The sequence below is a fragment of the Ranitomeya imitator genome, chromosome 5 (assembly GCF_032444005.1).
Source record: "Ranitomeya imitator isolate aRanImi1 chromosome 5, aRanImi1.pri, whole genome shotgun sequence".
Taxonomy (NCBI): Eukaryota; Metazoa; Chordata; class Amphibia; order Anura; family Dendrobatidae; genus Ranitomeya; species Ranitomeya imitator.
This window is the reverse complement of record NC_091286.1, coordinates 417,485,738-417,503,507: the sequence shown is the minus strand read 5'-3', so window position 1 is coordinate 417,503,507 and position 17,770 is coordinate 417,485,738. Positions and strand designations below refer to the sequence as shown.

Genomic DNA, 17,770 nt, shown 5'->3' with positions numbered 1-17,770 from the left:
CCCTCATTCCTCTTGGTATCTGTTTTGATCTGTGTCTATTGTTATGCTGTAATGTCTATTGTCTGTACAAGTCCCCTCTATAATGTAAAGTGCTGCGGAATATGCTGGCGCTATACTGTATATAAAATTATTTATTAGCTGTCATAGTACTCATTCAATTGCTCAACACTTTCCCCTGGCATGCAAAAAAAGGGTCTGACTTTAATGTGGTTGGACTGAATACTCTGGTTTCACATTTCTGTAAAATAACTAAACCTTGTATATGACATTTGGCAGTTTTGTGCTATTTAATAGTTGTTGTTTTTTTTCCTCAGTGACTATAGAAGAACTAGCACAAAATGCAGGATGTAATTACGGAGGATATACACTGGATAATGCCACTTTGCAATGTATCTCAAAGTGCATCAACGATAAATACTGCAAGCACAATGCCATCTGTCTGCTTGTTAATGGAGAGCGTACCTGCAGGTATGTAGATATGTTATCATGTTAATGTAATTCGTGTTCAAATCCCTTCTCAAATGCGGAATTACAAGAAATATCTTAAATGTTAATTAAATGCATATAATCGTCTAAGGGGCACTTCCGTCTGTCTGTCTGTCTGTCACGGAAATCCCGCGTCGCTAATTGGTCGCGCCCGGCCGGCCGAATCCTGTGTATAAATTGCATTATTCTGAAAGCTTCATAAATAAACTAGATACGTATTCTAGAATACCCAATGTGTTAGAATCGGGCCACCATCTAGTGTACAATAATAATAGTGGCCCAGTAGAAAAAAAACAGTTTTAGTAAACATTGAAAAAGGACATTAACAAATGCGGAAGCTATGGCCCAGAAAAGAAGGGCAAAAAATATATCAGAGATTAAGGCTAATTTCACACTAGCGTCGGCCTTGGCCCGTCGCAGTGCGTCGGGCCAAAGTACCAACGCATACTGTGAAATAATATCACAACGGGGGCAGCGGATGCAGATTTTCCACGCATCCGCTGCCACATTGTGAGTTGCGGGGAGGAGGGGGTGGAGCTTCAGCCACGCATGCGCGGTCGAAAACGGCAGACACTACACACAAAAAAAGTTACATGGAACGTTTTTTGTGCCGGCGGTCTGCCAAAACACAGCGCATCCGTCGCACGACGGATGCGAAGTGTGGCAATCCGTCGCAATGCGTCGCTAATTAAAGTCTATGGAGAAAAAACGCATCCTGCGGGCAACTTTGCAGGATGCGTTTTTTCTGCAAAACGACGCATTCCGACGTGCGTCGTACGACACTAGTGTGAAAGTAGCCTAAGTAAGATGAGGTACTAGGAGATGGATCCCATCTCAGGGGGGGACAGGTGTGTGGTGCCTTCCGATACTTGTGACCTCTGTGCTCTACCCGGTATGTATATGTGGTATTATGCATTGGCTCTACTGTTTGTACCTCATGAGTCTTAGTATATGTAGCTATATTTGGCTATTTCTGCATTACCTATAATGTTTGGTGGATTGTATCCACAGGGTAGTTGTTGTGTATAAGCTTTATACTACTGGCACCTACCACTTGCCCATTTTTTGTGCATGCTATGTGTAGTACGGGGATTGCTATATCCCCCCGTTATGTTTTTACCTGTTGTTATTATCAATAAAGTTTTTTGTACTTTTTTCATTATTTTGGACTAGTTGCTGCTTTTTTCTTTCTCTTGGTTTTGGAGATGTATCCACGCAGATAGCTTGTTAATAACTGAAGCAATACTTGTGTACATAATCCCGTGTGGTCTCTCCTCCAATCCTTTTACCATGCTATGCTTCTTATTACAGTAGTGAGTGGTCTCCCGACTTTATGGGTGCATTCATGCAGTGCAAAATTTTACAGCGCACAATCCATTCATTACCATTTCTAGCCTGAGGCATAAACACAAGAAAAATACATGTTTTTAACAACGTTTTATCATGACTGTTGATCAAAAAGGAACACGCATTTGTGGAAGGGTTATTTATGATAAAAACTTATAGGGCTTTTATGGTGTGTCACTGACTCACCATATAAATATACCCCATGACCATATTCCGATTTTTTTTCAGATATTCAGTACCGATTCCATCAATATCTTATACAGTACATTAGCATGTCTACATCTAAAAATAGCATAGGTGCGGGAATGTCGCATCCTAGAAATCATTTTATACAACATACGTTCAGTATGTAAATAAGCCTTTTTTTTCATTTTAGCTGTAAACCATTCTCTATCTACATCACATCTGGACCCCAATGTGAACATCTCTCCATGAACCTGGGTCCTTTCTTTGGCATATTATTTGGAGCTTTGGCCTTCCTTCTTCTGCTGCTCCTGGGAATCTGGTTTGCAGTTCGTTGGTATCGAAAGAAAAAAGAGAATGAAGGATCTGCAGATGAGTAAGTGACAACTGGTTCACACTTGTAACATAAACTGGAAAAAATGACCTGTTGTTGTTATTAGGATAGCATATTATAGGAAATATTACAACGTTAACCAATTAGTAGTGCCAGAGCTTGATCATAGCAAAGGGGGTATAGACAGAATGCCTATGATTTTCCATTTGAAAAACATAAAGAAGAATTTGTTAATTGTAGCGCACTGTAATGTAGTGCATTGGGAGGCAGATTTAGGCAAACAAAGTACACCCTGTTGATAAATGTGGTGTAAGGTACAACAATGTAAGATGTAGGGTAAGAAATATCACATTAAGTTGTTATGGTTGATTTGTAAAAAAAAATTGATAGTGGGCTTCATGAGTAATCCCGGTGTATGTCAAAAGGTTATTTTGGTGAATGGGGGTCAATGGATTAATTTGGGACATGGACTGGGAGCTTTCTACATTTAAATGCCAAACAGTTCTCAACACTTAGGGTATGTTTCCACGTTCAGGAAACGCTGCGTGTTTGACGCTGCATAGAGACGCAGCGTCAAACACGCAGCGTCCAGATGTTACAGCATAGTGGAGGGGATTTAATGAAATCCCGTCTCTACTATGCGTGGAAACACGCATCCTGTGGCCCTGCGATTCCGGACATGCGGCGCTTCTTTTTAGATTGCAGCATGTCTGTTTACCTTGCGGCGACGCTGCGCCGCCGCAAGGTACAACACAGGGCCCTATGTGTGGGGTGCGATGATACCGGATGTGTGCAATGAACACATCCGGCATCATCGCGTCTCCAGAAGGGGGCGGAGCTTTGGGCGGAGCAAATCTGCCGCTCCATCAAAACCACCGGCCATCCTGAACGTGGACACGTACCCTTATTGTTTCTAAGTTTATAGTAACTTCTACATGCGTTTTTTTCACACACTCAAACGCTGTTCTAATGATGTTTTATTGGATTTTTCTCAATCAGAATGTACAAATCTCGATTTAGCTGGAAAACATCTCTTTTTTCAAGTAAGTATAGATCTTATTTCCTGACATTATTACATATATTTCAATTCATTAATATCACACTTGTTAAATATATAATTTCTCATGTTGATCCATTTTTTAGACTTCGAGCGATTTGGAGAATTTGACATTTCATCTGTAGATCAAGGCATTACATTTCCACATTTGGTCGACTGGAAACCTCAGCTTGAAACTGTCGACACTTCAGTGGAGGTATGACAGCTAATATGTTTTGTCTTCAAAATAACAGTACAGATTAGGCTGGGTTCACATTAACATTAGGAAATACATTCATCTGTTTTAGTCAGAAAAAGTGGATTGATGCCACAGATCCATTACATGACAGACACTAGTAGTTCCAGACAGACCCTATTGACTTATCATGGGGTCTGTCTGCTGTCTTTTTTTTCACAAGAAAAATAGTGAACCTTAATGTGTAGACAGTCATGGCAGCCGCTATACATAATTGGAAGAGAGGTAGAAAGAGAGTATACTTCACAGGAAATGCCCACTAAGGTCTGACATTGCAGCGCCACGTGCAAGCATGTCAGAGAGCGCAATACAGAAATTAGTTTTCAGTATAGTACACCTTGAATCTCTAAGGGTGCAAACATAAAATGTAAAGGTCTAAGGCACTGATTCACAAGCGTTTCTAGTTTATACTCTCAGACTGAACCAATCCCAAGGACTGCAATAAAACATAAAGGGGTATTACCATCTGAGACATTTATGATATATTTAAAGTATATGCCCTAAATGTATAACAAATAGCAATTCCAATTCCAAGAGTCCATCCTATCAAAAAAATGGTGGCCCTCTTATTTCACATACGTAGTGCAGAATGACAAAGGTCATGCATGTGGTTCCCTTCAATGTAGTTTAAATGAGCTGCTAAAACTAAACTACTCTAATAAAACCACAATGGCAAACTTGCATGGTAACCTGTCCATCTAATTTACTTTTTACTGAAATCAGGTCAGACGTCACCATTAGGGTTGAGCGAAACGGGTCGTTCATTTTCAAAAGTCGCCGACTTTTGGCAAAGTCGGGTTTCATGAAACCCGATCCGACCCCTGTGCGGGGTCGGCCATGCAGTACGCGACTTTCGCGCCAAAGTCGCGTTTCAATGACGCGAAAAGCGCCATTTCTCAGCCAATGAAGGTAAACGCAGAGTGTGGGCAGCGTGATGACATAGGTCCTGGTCCCCACCATCTTAGAGAAGGGCATTGCAGTGATTGGCTTGCTGTCTGCGGCGTCACAGGGGCTATAAAGGGGAGTTCCCGCTGACCGCCATGTTACTGCTGCTGATCTGAGCTTAGGGAGAGGTTGCTGCCGCTTCGTCAGAAGCAGGGATAGCGTTAGGCAGGGTCCATTAACCACCAAACCGCTTGTGCTGTAGCGATTTCCACTGCCCAACACCACCTTCGGTGTGCAGGGACAGTGGAAGCTACATTTTTTTTTTTTTCCCCCTCAGCGCTGTAGCTCATTGGGCTGCCCTAGAAGGCTCCCTGATAGCTGCATTGCTGTGTGTACGCCGCTGTGCAAACCAACTGCTTTTTTCAAAGCACAAATCCTCTTGTTCCTTCCTTTCTGCACAGCTATCTTTTTTGTTTGTCCACACTTTTTATTTAATTTGTGCATCAGTCCACTCCTTATTGCTGCCTGCCATACCTGGCTGAGATTACTGCAGGGAGATAGTAATTGTTGGACACTCCCTGTTTTTTTTTTTTTTTTTTGTGGGAGATTAAGATTGACATTTCTGCTAGAGTGCCATCCCTGTCTGTGTCATCTCTCACTCAGTGGGCCATAGAAGGCCTATTTATTTTTTTGCTTGATTTGGGTTATAAAATCTACCTGAAAAAATCACATCAATCAGTGGGAGAAAAATATTGGCCTCAGGGCTTGTGTGCCACTCTTGACTCCTGTGTGCATCATCACTCACTCAGTGGGCCATAGAAAGCCTATTTATTTTTTTGCTTGATTTTGGTTCTAAAATCTACCTGAAAAAATCACTACATCAATCAGTGGGAGAAAAATATTGGCCTCAGGGCTTGTGTGCCACTCCTGACTCCTGTGTGCATCATCACTCACTCAGTGGGCCATAGAAAGCCCATTTTTTTTTTTTTTGCTTTATTTGGGTTCTAAATTCTACCTGAAAAAATCAATAAATCAATCAGTGGGAGATTAATATTGGCCTCTGGGCTTGTGTGCCAGTCCTGAGCGTGCCATCTCTCTCACAAATAGTGGGCCATAGAAAGCCTATTTATTTTTTTGCTTGATTTGGGTTCTAAAATGTACCTGAAAAAATCACTACATCAATCAGTGGGAGAAAAATATTGGCCTCAGGGCTTGTGTGCCACTCCTGACTCCTGTGTGCATCATCACTCACTCAGTGGGCCATAGAAAGCCCATTTTTTTTTTTTTTGCTTTATTTGGGTTCTAAATTCTACCTGAAAAAATCAATAAATCAATCAGTGAGAGATTAATATTGGCCTTTAGGCTTGTGTGCCAGTCCTAAGCGTGCCATCTCTCTCTCTCAGATAGTGGGCCATAGAAAGCCTATTTATTTATTTATTTTTTTATTGGGTTTATAAATTTTCCCTGGAACAAAAAAAAAAAAGTGGGAGATTAATATTGGCCTCTGGGCTTGTGTGCCAGTCCTAAGCGTGCCATCTCTCTCTGTCTCTCAGATAGTGGGCCATAGAAAGCCTATTTATTATTTTTTTTATTGGGTTTATAAATTTTCCCTGGAACAAAAAAAAAAAAAGTGGAAGATTAATATTGGCCTCTGGGCTTGTGTGCCAGTCCTGAGCGTGCCATCTCTCTCACAAATAGTGGGCCATAGAAAGCCTATTTATTTTTATTTTTTTGGTTTTATAAATTCTCCCTTAAAAAAAAAAGGGAGATTAATATTGGCCTTTGGGCTTGTGTGCCAGTCCTAAGCGTGCCATCTCTCTATGTCTCTCAGATAGTGGGCCATAGAAAGCCTATTTATTATTTTTTTTATTGGGTTTATAAATTTTCCCTGGAACAAAAAAAAAAAAGTGGGAGATAAATATTGGCCTCTGGGCTTGTGTGCCACTCCTGACTCCTTTGTGCGTCATCTCTCACTCAGTGGGCCATAGAAAGCCTTTTTTTGTTTTATTTGTTTTCTAAATTCTCCCTGAAACAATCATTTTATTTTATTTGGTTTCTAAATTCTTCCTGAAAAAATCATTTTATTCTATTTTTTTTTCCTAAAGTCTCCCTGAAAAAAAAACAAAAAAAAACAAATCAGTGGGAGATTAATATTGCCCTTTCTGCTTGTGTGCCAGTCTTGACTCCTGGGTGTGCCATCTCTCTCTCTCTCTCCAATTGTGGGCCATAGAAAGCCTATTATTTTTTTTAGCTTGATTTGGGTTCCAAAATCTACCTGAAAAAATCACTGCATCAATCAGTGGGAGATAAATATAGGCCTCTGGGCTTGTGTGCCACTCCTGACTCCTGTGTGCGTCATCTCTCACTCAGTGGGCCATAGAAAGGCTTTTTTTGTTTTATTTGTTTTCTAAATTCTCCCTGAAAAAATCATTTTATTTTATTTGGTTTCTAAATTCTTCCTGAAAAAATCATTTTATTCTATTTTTTTTTTCCTAAAGTCTCCCTTAAAAAAATAAAAAAATCAAATCAGTGGGAGATTAATATTTACATTTATGCTTCAGTGACAGTCCTGCGTGTGTGGCATCTCTCTCATTTGTTGCCACCAACAACAGAGTGTGTAACATTGTGCCTGATTTTCGTTGTGGTGTCACTCACCTGTAAAGGGGTAGGTAAATCATACTGAAGTTATAGCTCACCGTGTAATTTGTGTGACAGCAACAAATACCGTTAGTTTGTTTACGTTTTTAAAACAATGAGGAAGTATGGTGGAAGAGGTCGTGGCCGGGGGCGTTCATTGTCAGCTGGTAATGAGGGTAGTGGTAGTGGTGGAGCATCAGCTGGTCGTGGGAAAAAAAATATTGCACCTAAGTCTGGAGCTGTGGAGCCAGGTTCGTCGTCAGGCTACACAAGGCCTCGAACGCTCCCTTTTCTGGGAGTAGGAAAACCGCTTTTAAAGCCGGAGCAGCAAGAGCAAGTTTTGGCTTATCTTGCTGACTCAGCCTCTAGCTCTTTTGCCTCCTCTCGTGAAACTGGTAAATGTCAAAGCAGCGCGTCGTTAGTGGATGTTCACGGTCAGGGACAAGTCGCTTCCTTGTCCTCTTCAGCAAAAACAACAACAGAGAAGAATGCAGCAGGCGACACAACGGGTTACTCCATGGAGCTCTTTACACATACCGTCCCTGGCTTAGAAAGTGAAGCAGTTAACAGTCCATGCCCATTACAAGTTGAATCTGACATGGAGTGCACTGATGCACAGCCACAGCCAGACTACTATGCTGGTCCTTTGACTCAGACCACAACATTGCCCTCGCAGGGTGCTGATCAAGAATCAGACCCTGATGAGACTATGTTGCCCCATCACGAACGCTATACCACCGACCGACACGGTGACACAGACGAAGTTGCACACGAGCTACAAGAAGAGGTAATAGATGACCCAGTTCTTGACCCCGATTGGCAGCCATTGGGGGAACAGGGTGCAGGCGGCAGCAGTTCTGAAGCGGAGGAGGAGGGGCCGCAGCAGGCATCAACATCGCAACAGGTTCCATCTGCCGGGCCCGTATCTTGCCCAAAACGCGTGGCAAAGCCAAAACCTGTTGGAGGACAGCGTGGCCATCCGGTTAAAGCTCAGTCTGCAATGCCTGAAAAGGTATCCGATGCTAGAAAGAGTGCAGTCTGGCATTTTTTTAAACAACATCCAATTGATCAGCGCAAAGTCATCTGTCAAAAATGTCCAACTACCTTAAGCAGAGGACAGAATCTGAAAAGTCTCAATACAAGTTGCATGCATAGACATTTAACCACCATGCATTTGCAAGCCTGGACTAACTACCAAACGTCCCTTAAGGTTGTAGCACCCTCGGCCAATGAAGCTAGTTAGCAACGCAACATCCGTTCCGGCAGTGTAGGGCCACCATTTTCCGCACCACCTGCAGTATCTGTGCAGGTTTCTTTGCCAGGCCAAAGCAGTCAGGGTCAGGGAATCACCAGTTTCGTAGTAGGAAACACTGCATCTAGGGCACCGGCGGCAACAATACCATCTCCCACCGTCTCTCAGTCTGCCATGTCCACCGGCACCCCCGCTAGTTCCACGATCTCCAGCTCTCCAGTCCAGCTCACCCTACATGAGACTATGGTTAGAAAAAGGAAGTACTTAGCCTCGCATCCGCGTACACAGGGTTTGAACGCACACATAGCTAGACTAATCTCGTTAGAGATGATGCCCTACCGGTTAGTTGAAAGCGAAGCTTTCAAAGCCCTGATGGACTACGCTGTACCACGCTACGAGCTACCCAGTCGACACTTTTTTTCCAGAAAAGCCATCCCAGCCCTCCACCAGCATGTTAAAGAGCGCATCGTCCATGCAATCAGGCAATCTGTGAGCACAAAGGTGCACCTGACAACAGATGCATGGACCAGTAGGCATGGCCAGGGACGTTACGTGTCCATCACGGCACACTGGGTAAATGTGGTGGATGCAGGGTCCACAGGGGACAGCAAGTTTGGGACAGTTCTGCCTAGCCCACGGTCTAGGAAACAATTGGCTGTAGCCGTTCGCACCCCCTCCTCCTCCTCTTCGTCCTCCTGCAGAAGCGAGAGCTCGTCCACAGACCGCAGTCGCACAACCACTCCATCCGCAGCTGCCACTGTTGCACACCAGGTCTCCCATTATGGGGCAGCTACTGGCAAACGTCAGCAGGCTGTATTGGCTATGAAGTGTTTGGGCGACAACAGACACACCGCTGAAGTTCTGTCCGAGTTCTTGCAGAAAGAAACGCAGTCGTGGCTGGGCACTGTAGATCTTGAGGCAGGCAAGGTAGTGAGTGATAACGGAAGGAATTTCATGGCTGCCATCTCCCTTTCCCAACTGAAACACATTCCTTGCCTGGCTCACACCTTAAACCTGGTGGTGCAGTGCTTCCTGAAAAGTTATCCGGGGTTATCCGACCTGCTCCTCAAAGTGCGTGGACTTTGCTCACATATCCGCCGTTCGCCCGTACACTCCAGCCATATGCAGACCTATCAGCGTTCTTTGAACCTTCCCCAGCATCGCCTAATCATAGACGTTGCAACAAGGTGGAACTCAACACTGCACATGCTTCAGAGACTGTGTGAACAGAGGCGGGCTGTTATGTTTTTGTGGGAGGATACACATACACGGGCAGGCAGTAGGATGGCAGACATGGAGTTGTCAGGTGTGCAGTGGTCGAAGATTCAAGACATGTGTCAAGTCCTTCAGTGTTTTGAGGAATGCACACGGCTGGTTAGTGCAGACAACGCCATAATAAGCATGAGCATCCCCCTAATGCGTCTGCTGATGCAAAGTTTGATGCACATAAAGGATCAGGCGTCTGCAGCTGAGGAAGAGGAAAGCCTTGATGACAGTCAGCCATTGTCTGGCCAGGGCAGTGTACAGGACGAGGTAGCGGGCGAAGAGGAGGAGGAGGATGAGGAGGATGATGGGGATGATTATATTTTTAATGAGGAAGCTTTTCCGGGGCCACTGGAAATTGGTGGCGCGGCAAGGCCGGGTTCTGGTTTTTTGAGGGACACAAGTGACGTGGATTTGCCTGAAACTGCCCCTCAACCAAGCACAACCGCAGATTTGAGAACTGGAACTTTGGCCCACATGGCGGATTATGCCTTACGTATCCTCAAAAGGGACACACGCATAACTAAAATGATGAATGATGACGATTACTGGTTGGCCTGCCTCCTTGATCCTCGCTATAAAGGCAAATTGCAAAATATAATGCCACATGAGAACTTGGAACTAATATTAGCAACCAAACAATCAACTCTTGTTGACCGTTTGCTTCTGGCATTCCCTGCACACAGCGCCCGTGATCGTTCTCACACGAGCTGCAGGGGCCAGCAGACCAGAGGAGTTAGAGGGGCAGAAATCAGAAGTGGCGTTGGCCAGAGGGGTTTTCTGACCAGGTTGTGGAGTGATTTTGCTATGACCGCAGACAGGACAGGTACTGCAGCATCAATTCAAAGTGACAGGAGACAACATTTGTCCAGTATGGTTACAAACTATTTTTCATCCCTTATCGATGTTCTCCCTCAACCGTCATTCCATTTGATTACTGGGCATCAAAATTAGACACCTGGCCAGAATTGGCAGAATATGCATTGCAGGAGCTTGCTTGCCCGGCAGCTAGTGTCCTATCAGAAAGAGTATTCAGTGCTGCAGGTTCAATACTAACAGAAAAAAGGACTCGTCTGGCTACCCAAAATGTAGATGATCTAACCTTCATTAAAATGAACCACAACTGGATTTCGAAATCTTTTGCCCCACCTTGCCCGGCTGACACCTAGCTTTCCTATGAAAAGGTCTTGCCTGTGGACTATTCTGAATGCCTTTTCCAATCTCGTAATTTTCTGCACCTGATTGTCCAGCGTACGACATGTTTACACCTCACTAAATGGCCAAACTCCCCACACGGGGCCGTGGTATCGACACTTGGCGACAGCACCCGTGAGAGTGCAGTTTGTCTGAAGAGGTGGGTGAGCCCGCTTTTGGTCGACGGCACTGCCACTCGGTCCCTCCTAGTACAATAAAGTGTCTCTGGCGGTGGTGGTGCGCACCCAACGTCAGACACACCGTTGTAATATGAGGGGCCCTGGGCCTGTACCGCCGGCCACAAGACAGTTCCCCCCCCCAGCTCAAACAGTGCTCTACCACTTGCAAAATTATCTCACAGCTCCACCAATGTTTAGTCTATGCGCTGACATCCTTCAATGCCTGCCACTGACAATACCATTGTATTGACATTTTTGTTATGTTAGGCCTTCGATGCCTGTCTGCGGTCACTCCTTCCACTAGGCCTCCACTGACCACACCACTGCTGCCCGTGTACCCCTGGAACCAATTTAAAATTGCCTACAGCCAGCCCAATTTATTATGTTAGGGCTTCGAAGCCTGTCTGCGGTCCCTCCTTCCACTAGGCCTCCACTGACCCCACCACTGCTGCCCGTGTACCCCTGGAACCAATTTAAAATTGCCTACAGCCATGTGTTATTATTTTAGGCCTTCGATGCCTGTCTGCGGTCACTCCTTCCACTAGGCCTCCACTGACCACACCACTGCTGCCCGTGTACCCCTGGAACCAATTTAAAATTGCCTACAGCCATGTGTTATTATTTTAGGCCTTCGATGCCTGTCTGCGGTCACTCCTTCCACTAGGCCTCCACTGACCACACCACTGCTGCCCGTGTACCCCTGGAACCAATTTAAAATTGCCTACAGCCATGTGTTATGATTTTAGGCCTTCGATGCCTGTCTGCGGTCACTCCTTCCATTAGGCCTCCACTGACCACACCACTGCTGCCCGTGTACCCCTGGAACCAACATCAGAAAATATAAAAATAAGTATTTTGCTTATAAAAAAGAAAATACTGGAGAGATATCAAATGCAGACATTTTAACATTAAAAACAAACACATACAACAAAAATCTGGTACAGTACTAAAAATGGCCACCAGCTACAATAACTTTCTCCTGCAAGTAGTTAACTGAAAGGTTTTTTCAATTTTAAACACAGATATGGCATCCACCGAGTGTTGTCCTGTCGCGTCTTCTTTATATTATTGCCAAGAAGATGCAATACAATGAAAATAATAAAATCATTATTTACCAAAAAAATAGAGTAAGTCAAAACCACATTGCAAATAAACATTCATTACAAATAAAGAAGCAGGGCGCGTCCGAGGGTGAGTATATACCTAATAAGAATATAATCACCCTCGGACGCGCCCTGCTTCTTTCCGACAGCCTTCCTTCCTAAGAATCAGCCCTTCCGTGGTGTAGAGAGAGGGTTTGTTACACTCCAAGGTGTTCCCCAGGTTGCCTTTCCTGAGCTTCGATCTTCCGGCTCTGGTTTAGTAGTTGTTGGAAACTACGCTGCATTGGGCTTACAAATTGGGTATGGGGTGAAGAGAGATGGTGTGTTCCACTCCAAGGTGTTCTCCAGGTTGCCTTTCCTTTGCTTCGATCTTCCGGCTCTTGTTTAGTAGTTGTTGGAAACTACGCTGCATTAGGCCTACAAATTGGGTATGGGGTGTAGAGAGATGGTGTGTTCCACTGTAGAGAGATGGTGTGTTCCACTCCAAGGTGTTCCCCAGGTTTCCTCGCCAATGCTTCGATCATCATGCTCTCGTTTAGTAGTTGTTGGAAACTACGCTGCATTAGGCCTACAAATTGGGTATGGGGTGTAGAGAGATGGTGTGTTCCACTCCAAGGTGTTCCCCAGGTTTCTTCTCCATTGCTTCGATCTTCATGCTCTCGTTTAGTAGTTGTTGGAAACTACGCTGCATTAGGCCTACAAATTGGGTATGGAGTGTAGAGAGATGGTGTGTTACACTCCAAGGTGTTCCCCAGGTTTCCTCTCCATTGCTTCGATCTTCCGGCTCTCGTTTAGTAGTTGTTGGAAACTACGCTGCATTAGGCCTACAAATTGGGTATGGGGTGTAGAGAGATGGTGTGTTCCACTGTAGAGAGATGGTGTGTTCCACTCCAAGGTGTTCCCCAGGTTTCCTCGCCAATGCTTCGATCATCATGCTCTCGTTTAGTAGTTGTTGGAAACTACGCTGCATTAGGCCTACAAATTGGGTATGGGGTGTAGAGAGATGGTGTGTTCCACTCCAAGGTGTTCCCCAGGTTTCCTCTCCATTGCTTCGATCTTCATGCTCTCGTTTAGTAGTTGTTGGAAACTACGCTGCATTAGGCCTACAAATTGCGTATGGGGTGTAGAGAGATGGTGTGTTACACTCCAAGGTGTTCCCCAGGTTTCCTCTCCATTGCTTCGATCTTCATGCTCTCGTTTAGTAGTTGTTGGAAACTACGCTGCATTAGGCCTACAAATTGGGTATGGGGTGTAGAGAGATGGTGTGTTACACTCCAAGGTGTTCCCCAGGTTTCCTCTCCATTGCTTCGATCTTCCGGCTCTCGTTTAGTAGTTGTTGGAAACTACGCTGCATTGGGCCTACAAATTGGGTATGGGGTGTAGAGAGATGGTGTGTTCCACTCCAAGGTGTTCTCCAGGTTGCCTTTCCTGAGCTTCGATCTTCCGGCTCTCGTTTAGTAGTTGTTGGAAACTACGCTGCATTAGGCCTACAAATTGGGTATGGGGTGTAGAGAGATGGTGTGTTCCACTGTAGAGAGATGGTGTGTTCCACTCCAAGGTGTTCCCCAGGTTTCCTCGCCAATGCTTCGATCATCATGCTCTCGTTTAGTAGTTGTTGGAAACTACGCTGCATTAGGCCTACAAATTGGGTATGGGGTGTAGAGAGATGGTGTGTTCCACTCCAAGGTGTTCCCCAGGTTTCTTCTCCATTGCTTCGATCTTCATGCTCTCGTTTAGTAGTTGTTGGAAACTACGCTGCATTAGGCCTACAATTTGGGTATGGGGTGTAGAGAGATGGTGTGTTACACTCCAAGGTGTTCCCCAGGTTTCCTCTCCATTGCTTCGATCTTCCGGCTCTCGTTTAGTAGTTGTTGGAAACTACGCTGCATTAGGCCTACAAATTGGGTATGGGGTGTAGAGAGATGGTGTGTTCCACTGTAGAGAGATGGTGTGTTCCACTCCAAGGTGTTCCCCAGGTTTCCTCGCCAATGCTTCGATCATCATGCTCTCGTTTAGTAGTTGTTGGAAACTACGCTGCATTAGGCCTACAAATTGGGTATGGGGTGTAGAGAGATGGTGTGTTCCACTCCAAGGTGTTCCCCAGGTTTCCTCTCCATTGCTTCGATCTTCATGCTCTCGTTTAGTAGTTGTTGGAAACTACGCTGCATTAGGCCTACAAATTGCGTATGGGGTGTAGAGAGATGGTGTGTTACACTCCAAGGTGTTCCCCAGGTTTCCTCTTCATTGCTTCGATCTTCATGCTCTCGTTTAGTAGTTGTTGGAAACTACGCTGCATTAGGCCTACAAATTGGGTATGGGGTGTAGAGAGATGGTGTGTTACACTCCAAGGTGTTCCCCAGGTTTCCTCTCCATTGCTTCGATCTTCCGGCTCTCGTTTAGTAGTTGTTGGAAACTACGCTGCATTGGGCCTACAAATTGGGTATGGGGTGTAGAGAGATGGTGTGTTCCACTCCAAGGTGTTCTCCAGGTTGCCTTTCCTGAGCTTCGATCTTCCGGCTCTCGTTTAGTAGTTGTTGGAAACTACGCTGCATTAGGCCTACAAATTGGGTATGGGGTGTAGAGAGATGGTGTGTTCCACTGTAGAGAGATGGTGTGTTCCACTCCAAGGTGTTCCCCAGGTTTCCTCGCCAATGCTTCGATCATCATGCTCTCGTTTAGTAGTTGTTGGAAACTACGCTGCATTAGGCCTACAAATTGGGTATGGGGTGTAGAGAGATGGTGTGTTCCACTCCAAGGTGTTCCCCAGGTTTTCTCGCCAATGCTTCGATCATCATGCTCTCGTTTAGTAGTTGTTGGAAACTACGCTGCATTAGACCTACAAATTGGGTATGGGTTGTAGAGAGATGGTGTGTTCCACTCCAAGGTGTTCTCCAGGTTGCCTTTCCTGAACTTCTATCTTCAGGCTCTCATTAAATTGTGGTTAAACGGAACAACTGCATTTGGCGTACTAGTTGGTTTGGGGCCTACTATCAGTGTCTGCCGCTCCTTGCTGTTCTCCTGGTTTCCTGTCCTGAAATTCCGTTTTCAGGTGCTCGTTAAGTAGTTGTTAATGTTAGACTGCATTTGGCCTACTAGTTGGGTTGGGGCCTACTATCGGTGTCTGCCACTCCTTGCTGTTCTCCTCCACTGAACAAAGCTGTGCCGCCTGTTTACTACTGTTGCCAATTTTGAACTGCATTTCGACTACTTACTGATTTGGGCCTACTCTCTGTGTCAGCCTCTCATTCCAGTTGTCCTCTACTGCAATGCCCCCTGATTAGTCCTGTGTTACCAATTTTGAACTGCATTTAGCCCACTTTATTCTTTGGGCCTATATCTGTGTTTCCTCCTCATCCTGCCCATTGCCCAGCCAGTGATAGATGAGTCTGCTGGTACATTGACCCATAACGCAACATTCCCCGTGCACGCTACACAACAACATTGTGACCCTGCTGAAAGTCAGGTTGCTCTTCCCGCATACCATACCACCTTACACGGGGACAAAGAGGAAGGTGCAGATGAAAGTGCAGGGTCCTTCATCAGGTAGGGGGAGGAATACTAGTTGGCGACGTCACTGGCACAGGGCCTCTCATAGTACGCAAAAGTGTTGCTGCCGGTGGGAGGCGCCCCCGCCGTGCAAACACACCGCTGTACTTTGAGGGGCCCTGTGCCAGTGCCAATGCCAACGAGTGGGCCCCCCCTGCTTGCTCAGGTTCACAGCACTTGCAAAGTTGAAATACTTACCTCTCCCTGCTCCACTGCCGTGACGTGGTCCAGATTTCCTGGGCCCACTAATTACTTGAACCAGCCCTACCCACCACAACTTTAGCCAAATGACCCCCAATTTCAAATGCCTTCCAATTATTATAAGGTAAATTACGCTTGACAAGCTTCATTAAGAAGAATGGATGGTTTTGACATTAAAATGGGCACTCTAGGTGTTTTCCTGGCCCCCACTCACTGCCGACTATGCTGCCCCATTGACTTGCATTGGGTTTCGTGTTTCGGTCGATCCCGACTTTACGTCATAATCGGCCGATTTCACTCGACCCGACTTTTGAGATAGTCGGGTTTCGCGAAACCCGGCTCGACTCTAAAAAGGTCAAGGTCGCTCAACTCTAGTCACCATTCTGCCTGATATGGGTTGCAGTTATTGCCTTCTAGTGCATCATTGGTGCTTACCCGTTCTTGCTTCCCAACAATACTGCTCTTTCACATGACAAATGTGAGCACCCACCAGGTACAGACAAGCCTGTGATCAGATGGCTGGGGGGCCACACAGAATGACATTTCAGGCCACTTTGGCCTCTTGACTGCGGGTTTGTACATTAGTGGTTTGAGGCAATGTTTGCCAACATCATAAGGACCACATTATATGCAGGTCCCTTCATGTGATGCCCTGGTGCACTTCTTGTCCATTCCTTCCCTGTAGAGACCAGACTTGAGGATATTGGGTAAAATGTGCAACCATTGGGAATTATAGGTATAAAGAGGATAATATTTACAAAACTTTCCAGTTTCCACTGACATTTATTTGCATGTTTTCTTCCAGGTCAAGATAAAGCGACCAGAAATCAACACTAACTCGCTCAAGAGAGAATCAAAATCCGAACAAAATTAAAATGTTTTTATGATGTTTTATTTGAGTATTTAAAATTTAACTATTTTATGTGCAGAGAACAAAGATTTTATAATGATTGACAGACATATTTGATTAGTAATGTATAAAAGACTGAAGTCCCTGTATTGGAATTGCACTTAAAATACATAAAACATATTTATTAAATATGAACCCTATCCGTAGGGTCACAATGCTGCCTTATCAGACCTGTTCATTTGTGTTTTACACTATTGGAAACATTTGCATAATTAAAGAGCATTTATCACCTCTAACTTTTCTTACTTTACCAAAATTAAATTGTTTACAAGACAGCTGTGCAGATTTTAGACCCTAGTTCTTATTTTCATGGACAGCAATGATGGGTCGAAAAATGGCAAGTCGACACTTTTCTTTTTGTATCAGTTTTAGTCGGATTTAATTATGTTTAAGAATAAATGTCTCCGAAATTTGAACAAAATCTCAGGGATTTCTCAGTATTATAATGCACTGTTTATCTTGCCTGCCTTCAGTAATTAGAAATCTATTTTTGTATCAGATTTTTATGAATATTTTTAAGAAATATTATATTTTATCGTCTGCATTTTCAATTTATGAAACAATGCAATAGTGCTCATTATCCACAATATAAAGGAACTGTACACTTTTACTGTGATTTTATCATAAATTGTTGAATGTATTATTTATAAATCTAGCAATTTTAATAAAAATATGCATATTAAATTGCCCTGCAAATTGTGTTGATGGAATAGCATTGTACATTGTATACTGTACAAGAATTTTTTTTATTTATTTGTTAGACCAAATGTATATCTGGGAGCCTCCATAGAGGAAAGTGTGCTTCGATAAAAAATAGAGACTGGGCCTTCATCATTGTCCTTAGTGCTGGTTCGCTTAAAGTGATAAGTAGTGATGAGAGAACTGTAAAGTTCAGGGTTTGTAGCAAATATCTGGTGTCCAGTGATGAACTCCAAACACGGAAGTTTTTACCAGAAGA

At 44.4% G+C, this 17,770-nt stretch overlaps 1 protein-coding gene across 1 annotated transcript in view; it reads left to right on the top strand.

The window, feature by feature from the left end:
• The window catches only part of LOC138638067 (mucin-4-like), a 497,598-nt gene extending 480,102 nt beyond the window's left edge, over nucleotides 1-17,496 (top strand). The window contains exons 67-71 of the mRNA XM_069727050.1: nucleotides 315-468; nucleotides 2,210-2,392; nucleotides 3,350-3,393; nucleotides 3,494-3,603; nucleotides 16,708-17,496. Of these exons, the coding sequence (XP_069583151.1) occupies nucleotides 315-468; nucleotides 2,210-2,392; nucleotides 3,350-3,393; nucleotides 3,494-3,603; nucleotides 16,708-16,776 (560 nt within the window). The 3' untranslated portion in view covers nucleotides 16,777-17,496. The remainder of the gene's footprint in view (nucleotides 1-314; nucleotides 469-2,209; nucleotides 2,393-3,349; nucleotides 3,394-3,493; nucleotides 3,604-16,707) is intronic.
• Nucleotides 17,497-17,770: the final 274 nt, after the last annotated feature.